The sequence below is a fragment of the Nuphar pumila genome, chromosome 1 (genome assembly GCF_984573655.1).
Source record: "Nuphar pumila chromosome 1, dmNupPumi1.hap1.1, whole genome shotgun sequence".
NCBI classification, from domain to species: domain Eukaryota; kingdom Viridiplantae; phylum Streptophyta; class Magnoliopsida; order Nymphaeales; family Nymphaeaceae; genus Nuphar; species Nuphar pumila.
Genome location: NC_143249.1, coordinates 16,520,939 through 16,531,098, shown reverse-complemented (window position 1 = coordinate 16,531,098; position 10,160 = coordinate 16,520,939). Strand labels below are relative to the sequence as shown.

Sequence of the window (10,160 nt, the reverse complement as noted above, 5' to 3'; positions counted from 1 at the left end):
ATGTGTTCTGTGCGAGGCTGTCGAAGAATCTGTGTTTCACCTTTTTTGGGAGTGCCCTGTTTTTCAGAACTCTTTAAGGTTACTTGAAATAAGCCTGTCGTTAGCGTGCACCAGGAGTCGTTCGCTGTAGACCTTTTGTGGGGCCCTCAGCCAGTTCGCAGTTGTAAGCACTGACAGATTATTTGGAGAACGTGGCTTCTCTCGTCCTGGTGGGTTGTTTGGATGACTCGCAACAATGCCATTTTTTGGAAAGTTTCGGTAGTTTACAATAAATTAGTGAACTGTATTTTGGTGGATGTGTACGCCAATTTGCGCATTACCATCCCCAATCTTCAGCACTTTTTGTCGCCCTGGACCCCCCTGAACCAGGCTGATCTCATCTGATTTTTGTTCTTACTTTTGTTTTTGTGCTCTCGGCCTGTCTAGGGCCTGTTTTGCGTTGCGTTTGTTGACCTTTTTCGTAATGTTGATGTTTATAGTTCATCTCTCTCTCTCTCTCATACATGTCTGTATTTCACATGACTCTTGTTCTAAACTACAAAATCATCAATTGAAGACAAACTCCAAATATTGATTTGTTCATAGAATTGAAAGCAGAAACTGACTTACACATGTTTTACTGTTATACCCATGCTCTCTAGTTGTCTCATTGAATTTCAAATTTTTCATTTAAAAGTTTTGTGGATCTAACCATGCAAATACGATCTCTATAACTAAAAATGGCTGTACTGTTTTGCAATGGCATATTTTCTTAAATGCTTCACAATTTGCTAAATCTGTCTCATGTCCAAAATCATGGATGCTTGACTTTTTCATATTCTCTTTACCCTTTGTACTAGCGAGACTCTTGAGGTTTGCATGATATATAGGTACGCTGTAGGAAGTGCATGTGTTGTTCTCCCTCTAGGATAGAGGTGGAACCGAGCCACAGAGAGTCGGGTCTTGGGACTTGTGTTAAGCCACAAATTTGGTTGGAGTTTGGTTAGGTTGTGACCTATCCATTTGCTATTGCGAGATGGATGGTCGAGTTTTCGGTGAGACGATGGTTCGTCTCACCTCCCTACAGTTTTATTTTTTCAAGTACCCATAGGTTGGTGGCGTCGATGGCAAAGGATGCAGGGGGACTTCGAACACCAGTGGAGATAGACTTGGACTCTTCTATTCTTGGGACCGTTGTTGTGCCCTTTGGGTCTGTTTCAGGTTTTGAGACCCTTGTATTTTGAAACTATCACTTTTGTTATCTTATGTGGATTGATTTTGTATGGTACTTTTAGTTCACCAAAATTTTCTACGGAATTTGGATTTATATGAATGGAATGGTTTTGGATTTCATTGTGCCAATGAGATAATAGTTATAAGGTATTTACTTTTTTTCATTCAGGTTTCAAAAAGAAAATTTAGAATAGATTGTCTTTTGCTGTGTTTTTAAAAAGAAACCTTTTAATAAGTCTCTTTTCGTTGTGTTAAATCTTAAAAAAAAAATAGCATAAATCTCTAAGAATAAAGTGTGTTCGTTTCAGCTGGTATCAGAATGGAGTTTTCAGAATAGTCCAAGATTTAATCTAAAACTCTGAGTTCAGCATCTTGCCGATGGCCTGACCCTGTTAGAGTGGGTAATGGGTCTATGTAGGGATTCCTTGATAATAATTGCTTGGTTAAATCGTTTGTTTGTTATGTGCCAGTCATATATGGCTTGGTATCCTCGTAGTGATTGGAGTGTGTTTCGTCATCTTTAGATGTTGAGATATCCAGGTGACTGGAGGAGCCAGAAGAGCTTCGTGTTGGAAGCTCTCACGGTGAACCCGACTGTCGTCGGGTTCCTAAACCACGTCATCACCTTGTGCCTGTCGCTTCAGGAGACAATCACTGCCTCTGGAGTGTCTTCTTTTTAACACAGCGTGATTTCATTTTAACATAGTATCTCTTACATATTTCTCAATGTATCCCTCTTGTGCTCCGTCACTCGTGGTAAGTAATTGACAAAAACAATGCAAATCGGGTAAATACCCGTGGTGAGTAAGTGATGCAAGCGCTTCACATGTTATTTAATTTATTAGATGCAATACTTTACTGTTCACACACTCACTTAGTTGTTGATATCTAGGACTGGACCTCACGAATTTGCAAACTTGGCTAGTTTTCATCCAAACAAAAGAGATTTGTAGATCAAACATGTGCATCTTCTTCATTTTGAAACTCATGCGAAGCTGCTTTGATTGAAATGTGCTATTTCGAAAGGTTTGCCTCATGCATTTGGAGTATCTTGAAACTCATACATATGTCAGGCCAACATCCCGTAATTGAAAACTTGCGCACCTTTGCAAATACAATATGACATTCACATATATTGCATGACATTTACAAGATACCATTCAAAACTCCTTTAAGTAACTAAGGAGGTCTGCAAATACAATACTACATTCACAAGATATCATGTGAAGCTCTTTTATATAATTAAGGAAGACCACAAATACTTACAACATTCGCATATATAGTATGACATTCACAAAATAACATATGAAGCTCCTTTAAGTAAATAAGAAGGTCCACAAATATCGTGAGACATTTCATATATATAGTACAACATTTACAAGATGCCATGTGAAGCTCTTTTAAGTAACTAAGGAGGTCTCACAATATACCAACAAATATCTACGATATTCGCATATATAGTACGAATATCGTTGGATGCCATGAAAATCTCTTTTAAGAACCTCCTTGAGGATTAATTACCTTAAAGGAGCTTTGCATGGTATCTTGGGAATGTCATAATACATATGAATGTCATATGGTATTTGCATGTTTTTAGTTACAAGAGATTCAAATGACATACATGCGAATTTCGAGATTCTGCAAATGCATGGAGTGAACCTTTCGAGATAGCACATTTCAATTAGAGCAGGTTTGCATAGAGTTGCAAAATGGAGAGATGTGCGCATTTGATGTACGAATCATCTTTGTTAGGATGAAAACTAGTCAGGTTGACAAAGTTAGTTATGCAAAATTCATGACATTGGCAAAATCATCGTGCGAATCTGCTTTTTAGTGAAATTTTGCATGCTTCCTATAGCATACCTATATATCATGCTAACTACATGAGGTTATTTAGTGTGAAGGGTAAAAAAGTTCTAAAAAGACCAGACATTTAAGATTTTGACTATGGGGCTGATTTCACAAATTATGGGGCATTTCAGATAATATGTTATTTTTTTGGGATAATACAGTCATTTTTCGTCTCTATATTCCCTTCGTAACACATTAGACTAAGAGGTTTGAATGCGTATACTGGTTTTTAAAGGAATTCAAAACTAATGGCTCATTATGCACTGATACCTCATAAAAAAAAATACAAAAAATTACACAACAATTAGATCCAAAGATTGGGAGCACAATACTATTAAGGGTACATGGAAAAGGGCGACTTGCATGGCATGAAATAGTGAAGGAGCCATAGCATCTGCACTCAACGCGATTATGAGGCAAATGAGAATAAAATGAGAGCCACGAAATAATTATGTAAGTCCTGTCTTTGTTCTTGGATTCTGTATTTCATAAAAGTGCTCAAAATATCATTGGATGGAATTCAATCACAAAAGGCAAGATGCAATTCATGAAGTGGATAATTTAGAAACTGAAGAAATAAATTACTAACCAAACTAGGCCCAAAGGGGGTTGGCGTAGTTGGGTTGTGCCTTGGCTGTCAGATGGCAGTCACGGTTTGATTCCTGCGTGCATCACCTCCAGCTCCAGCCGATGCCTAGCATAGCCCCTGGGGCCGATCCGATCCAATCCGATCCCGAGCTCATTACAAGCCGGGCTTGGCGAGCCAATCATGTGCTGGCTCATTTTATTTTAAAAAATTATTTTAAGTGTTTTTAAAGCTTGATAATATATAAAACACATAGTATTATATATAATATATGTATAAAATATATAAGTACATAATATGTGAAACGAACCTACGAGTCAGGTCAAGCCGATCTTGCCATGTTCATGCTCGGCATATTTACCTAAACAAGTTGGCTAGTAGCTCTGCTCACCGAGCTCAATTTTCGAGCTGAGCCAAACTGCAAGCAGATCGTCTTGTTTCCCAGCCCTAACAGTGATAAAGCAAAGGTGGCTCCCATCTGCCCGCAGGATCCGATCTTGGGCCTTCATCTTGACACAAGACCCTGCTGGCCACATGGCTAACCACCGCACTAGTATTATACACGTACTTGTAGAACGAGTAAGAATAAGATGGTGAATCAGTATTCTTCTCGCCACTTACACTAGTGAACAGTTCATATGGTTCAAACTTATTATATGATATAGCAGAGGAGGTTCTGAAAAAAAAGACTTTGAAAATAGAAATTAAATCAAATACCAAAATTTTCATAGACCAACATATTCCAAAATTGAATATCAACCTACAATATCATGAAAGCACTTTGTTCATATACACCACAATATTTGGAATTAGTGCTCCACAATTGCAAATTTAATACTTGCCCGTGTTTGAGCATGCCCTTTGGCGACAAAACCAGTAATAACTTTACATTTCTATTAATCACAAAGAAAGTTGCTTAAGCATCATCATCATCATTATCAATCCTTTCTTGTTTTGCAACTAAAATAAGCATCTCCAGTCTTTTATCAAACAAAGAAGCACTCTCATCTCTCTTGTCTAGCTCAGCAGCTTCTGCCTCAAGCCATTTTTCCCGCAAATCATCGAGGATATTCCCTTGATTAGCAGTCCCACCAGCTCCTGGTGCACTAGGAAGGGTTGTGCGCAATGTAGAATCACCAGATGGGGGTGGAAACATCAAAAGCATAGCTCTAAACTCGCGTGTGTCAGCAAATGCCTCAAAATTGCAAGCCATTGCGTCCAGACAATACTCTCTAATTTTCCACACACCATACCTACAAAATTCAGATGAAATTTGGTATGTACAATGAGAGACAGAGAGAGGGGAATAACAGACTCTTCACACACACATCTGTAAAGCTGGTCCTATGAAGAAGACCATGTAATTTGTAAATTTATTCACAAAACCAAGCAATTTCAGAAAATTTGCAAACTGATCACACTAGCAGATTAACTGAAGTCTGGACACCATACAAAAAGGGTAAAGAAAGCCCTTATGGATTCCCTAAAAAAGAGTATGACATAAAACAACTGCGCGCACACACACACACACACACACACACACACACACACGCATGAGAAAAGATATGCTACAATCTTTTGTATGTACAAACGACTTAGCAAATCCTCATTTCCTTTGGCAAGTTTAACCACATAAATATGATCTACATGGTATGTTTTGTGAGGATCGACATTTGAATTGCTGCATTCTGATGTGGGAGTGGGATTTTTTGAATGATCCAAGAACCTACGGCTGTAAGTGCTTCAATTTTTTTTGAATTTGAAGCACTTACATTTTTAAAACCGAGATTTTCTTGAAAAAAACTCCAGAGAAAAACCTTGCCAATAAATTGCCAAGAATGACACTGGTGGCTATGATTTATGTATCACTGCCTAACCTGTCATGTTATGACGTCTAACCACAAGCTTGTTCCTAAGCCACCAAAATATGTGAATAAAAATGACCTTTTCAAGCTTCTTAATGAAACCATATTATCCACTTTTTTCTCATAAATAGCATTTTGCTCATCTAACTTGACTAAACCACTTGTTTCGAAGTTCTACCCATATTTAATGGCCTTTGCAAGCTTTTGTCAAATTTAAGGACCTTTTGACTGTTCAGGTTTGTTATATGAATTACAAATAGCCAGATTTTTCCTTCATTATATTTAATCACTTCAGTTTTCTGTCTATGAAACATAGATGTGCTTGATCTTATTGCTAGATGACATTAGTTTAGTAAAATGAGATGACTAAAATGCTACTTGTTTCATTTATGAGAAAAGTGGATAATGTTAAATGAAGCTTACAAAGGTAATTTCATTCTTCAGATATCTAGGTGGCTTAGGAACAATCTTGTGGTCCAACAATGATGTGCTTAGTTGCCGTTTATCAGCATTTACACACTATCCTAATAATTTCTGCAAGCATTTGATGCATCAGTATGTATCTTCAAACAACAAGATACTATGAATAGAACATGCATCGTTAACAGAAAATTCACAAAGACAATCATAGAAAAGATGAAGGTCATGACAAGAGAAGGGAGGGATGTAATACATATCGGACAGTATCAGCCACTGGCATAAATCTGCTGGTGAAGCCATTTCCAAGTGTGGTAAAAGGGCATCAGCTGCTGCGCGCTTGAGAGGAAATAATAAATATCTTGAAGCAGCATCAAACATCTCCTCAGCCTGTCAAAGGACATTCTAGTATTTTAAACATTAGGAAGAAAAAGTCAGGACAAAACCTTTCAAAAGATTACCTGATCAGGATCAATACCGTTTAGGCTGTCTGTATACCTAAAAAGAATGACATGCATTAAAAAACTGCAAGATAAAATTTCTAAAGTACTAAAACTTGTCAATCAGCATTATAACTTACATATATTCGATCATCTTCTCAAATGTCTCTGGACTCAGATCATGCTCTTCAAGCAAAGGAAGAGACCGGCTCTGAAGTCCATCATTACCTTCACGAAAACCAGTCATTCGAGACAATCTTGCTTTGAAATACTCAGAACGGGAAGCCATAACAACTTGATGACAACGGAAAATCTTCCCAGCAACTGAGATACAAACATCTGCAAGATCTTCTCTAGAAAGACTTGGCATATCAACTGCCACTTGTGACGACCTGTCAGCATCTTCTGCATTTCCCAAATTTGTCTCTGTACAGGAATTGGATAGGGCTGTCTGAAGAAGACATTGCATTGCAGCAGGAAGCCTATCTTCCTCAGGGAGGGACAATCCCTGTAGAATAAACCGCTTTTGAGAATTATCCACATCTCTCAAAGACTTGTACTCAGCATACTTTTGGTGAGTCAACTCCTTCTCGAGGACCTTCCTTAATCCTTCACATTCACTCACTTTACAGATTCGTATAAGGTCTTCCATGTCATCGACTGCAATCTCCAGCCTGTCAGAATAGAAGAAATGAATAAGGCTGTATAGAGCAGGGTACGATAGTTTTTCCTTGGAAAATCTCACTTCCCAGCGATCCTTCCAGTCCTTCTCAAACTTCCTTTTAAAGAAGGGTGAGCGAGCACTTAGAATCGCACGGTGTGTTTCAATTGGTCTTCCATGCACAAAAAATATTACATCTGGAGGAAAGCTGTACGACACACCACTTTGCTGAGTATGACCTGCTGCATAAAGATAAAGAAACAAATTACTACATCTTTTTAATACAAAAAGTTCTGCATCAAGAGAGTACTAGAGTACCTCAGCAGACTTCAAAAGGAAGCAAAATGATAATTGCTTTGAAAAGAAATGAGCTGGTATCCTTTATCTCTGACTTCACAAGGCCAGTATGCCACTAATAAGCAATTCCAATCTACAAGAATAGATGCAAAAGGGAATTATAACTGAGAAAAGGCAAGGCACTTGTTGATTGTAAACATGTCAAGTTATTGTTGCTTCATTTTTTGTTTCTCTCTACATGCTTCCACAACTTTGTGTGTAACAATGGTATAAATTCATTGAGTCACCTACCGAGCCACAGACACTGAGACACAAGTGTACAACCATCAACTATTGGCTACAACATGAACTGGAACAAGGTGTTATGGTATGAGTCTTTTGTAATAGAGATGAAATACAAAGTCATTTTTAATAGACCAATCACAGAATCAGTCCTGACCACATTAAAACAAATTTCTTAAACAAAACTATAGTCTACCATCAGATGGATAGACAATTGGATGCCAATTTTCCTACATTTGTTGAGTACCTTGACACAGGATTGGGTCGAAGAAATGCTGATCACACGATAAAGAGATGTCTGCTATGGAACTAGATAAGCCAATGGGTGCTTGAATGTTTCACCTTCACTGAGTACATTGGTAGAGCACTATGGGGCCTATGGCAGGCTTCAATGGTGATTATTTTGGCATGTATAGGGGCCTATGGCAGGGTTGCTCGCTATCCCGTATCAGGGTTTAGCAACTATGCTGTGATCATCCATAGATTCAGGCTTCATAGCAGGGCTGCTTCTTAGTATCCCCCCTCTAACAATTTTCAAACTCATAGATGATCCGCTGCTGTTCTGGGCTGCTTCACTAAAACAAATGAGCAGAACAAGGTTGGCGCATAAGGCTTTCTAAGCCATTTCATGTTTATCAATAAATCACAAGAAGTGCATTGTACTTCTGTTCAACCCCTACATGGTACTTGATTCTGCAGCTGAGATAATTTTTAGATGAAGTATTGGCCACCTTCCTTAAAAGTGCAGATTATGAAGGGAGTTGCAGGGGAGTTTGAATGAGAAGACATAGAGATCAAGGTAAGGCAGAAAGCGTAGTCTTGGTTGGCTAATTACTTATATACAACTGGTCTTGCAATGCTCATCAAGCATGTAATTGCCATGGTGCTGTTGTACCGCATGAACATTTACAAGCTACAAAAGAAGACGAAGAAACGACTCACCAAAATAATGTAGAATTTGTTATGGAAGAACATCACAGCTAATGGAACTGAACTGGCCATTTCGCTTCTTGGAAGAAGGTCACTCTGCCATGGGAGCATGGGGTTTTCAGTATTCGTAGTCTTGGAATCATGAACAACGCATCACTCACGAAAAGCTGGTCAAGATTATGCAACGAAGAAGGTCTTTGGACCAATCTTGTTAAGTATGGCATTGAGGGTGAACCATAGAACCGGGCTCCAAACAGCAAATGGGAAAATGACTTCTGGAATTTGGAAAGGAGTCATCTCAATGCTGGATGATTTCAAAGCAATAGATAAACCTTATCGTGCTACACTTAGCTTGAATACTACATCAGCTTGTTTGAAGTAATACTAACATATCCATGTCCAATCATCGAGATGGAGAGTTTCAATCATTACCCAAATCAATCCCAAAAATAGTCGCTCAGATCAACATTTGAAGGTTCAATCAATAATCGTTTCTAGAGTGCCTTAGAGCTCATTAGTAGCGAACTGCTGGGGAAAGCGGCAGCTTGTTCGAAGCAATACCCAACCTATCCACATTTAATCGTCGAGACCGAGAGCTTCAATTCAATTGCGATATATCAATTATCGAATCAACCGAAATAAAGAGTCATTCAAGACAACATTTGAAGTTCAATAACAGTTACTAGAATGCCCTAGAGCTCACTAACAGTGAATCGATGCCGAAAATTGAGTGTTATCGACCAAGATGAGGAAAATTGCATGTTTTCGACCAAAACACAAAGGAATTGATTGAGGGCTAGAGAAGAAGAAGAAGAAATTCAGCATTACGATTAAGGGGGGAAGAGGAGAGCCGGCAAACCTTGAGCGGGCGGATGGCCGTTGAGGAGGGCGGCGGTGCAGTTGTTGGCGGGGCAGGAGAGGAAGGTGTCGCGGAGGGCGGATTGGAGGGGGCCGAGGGGCGGGGGGCGGGCCTCGAAGGCCTTGAGGAGCTTGCGGACCTTGAGGTTGAGGGCGGCGTAGTGGCAGCGGTCGCCATCGAAGGTGTGCTCGGAGCAGATGGCGCCGCTCTCCAGGAGGAGGCGGGCAGCGTCGAGGTTGCCGGCGAGGCAAGCGTAGTAGAGGGCGACGGAGTCCCAGGCGTCCCGGGCGTTCACGTTCACGCCCAGCTCCAGCAGGTACCGTAGCCGCTCGAGGTCGCCCGCCCGCGACGCCTCGAACACGTCCCCGTTGGGCACCTTCTTCAGCGGCACGAACGGCTCTTCCTCATCCGGGTCGTAATCCAGCCCGTCCAATTCCCCTTCCATCGTCCATCGACGGCCCTCCTCCATCTCTCTCTCTCCGCCTGCCTTCTTCTTCGGGGAGGAATGAAGGGAACGACGATAAGGGAAGGGCGGACGCGACACGATGAACCCGCGAGTCGAGAATACTTCTTTAAGTACTCGAACTGATTATTGGGATCTGCGCTTGGTTGAACCATGGTCACCAATCTTGTCTAAAAAAACATCAAAGAAAAAATATCCCTTGATAACGTAAAAAAACCATCTCTTTTCTCAAAAAAATAAAAATATCAGTTTGCATCACTTTTTCTGCAAATCCAACATGGTGAATTTGCTATTAAT

The 10,160-nt window shown here is 39.9% G+C and overlaps 1 protein-coding gene across 1 annotated transcript; it reads right to left on the bottom strand.

Moving 5' to 3' along the window:
- Positions 1 to 4,371: 4,371 nt before the first annotated feature.
- LOC149848138 (BTB/POZ domain-containing protein At2g04740-like) lies at positions 4,372 to 9,890 on the bottom strand. The gene is made up of 5 exons (XM_090010522.1): positions 9,393 to 9,890; positions 6,512 to 7,260; positions 6,393 to 6,429; positions 6,188 to 6,321; positions 4,372 to 4,902 (listed from the first exon to the last, which is right to left on the bottom strand). Exons 1-5 carry the CDS (start codon positions 9,867 to 9,869, stop codon positions 4,566 to 4,568), a joined length of 1,734 nt encoding a protein of 577 aa, XP_089866648.1. The 5' UTR covers positions 9,870 to 9,890; the 3' UTR covers positions 4,372 to 4,565.
- Between the last annotated feature and the right edge of the window lie 270 nt (positions 9,891 to 10,160).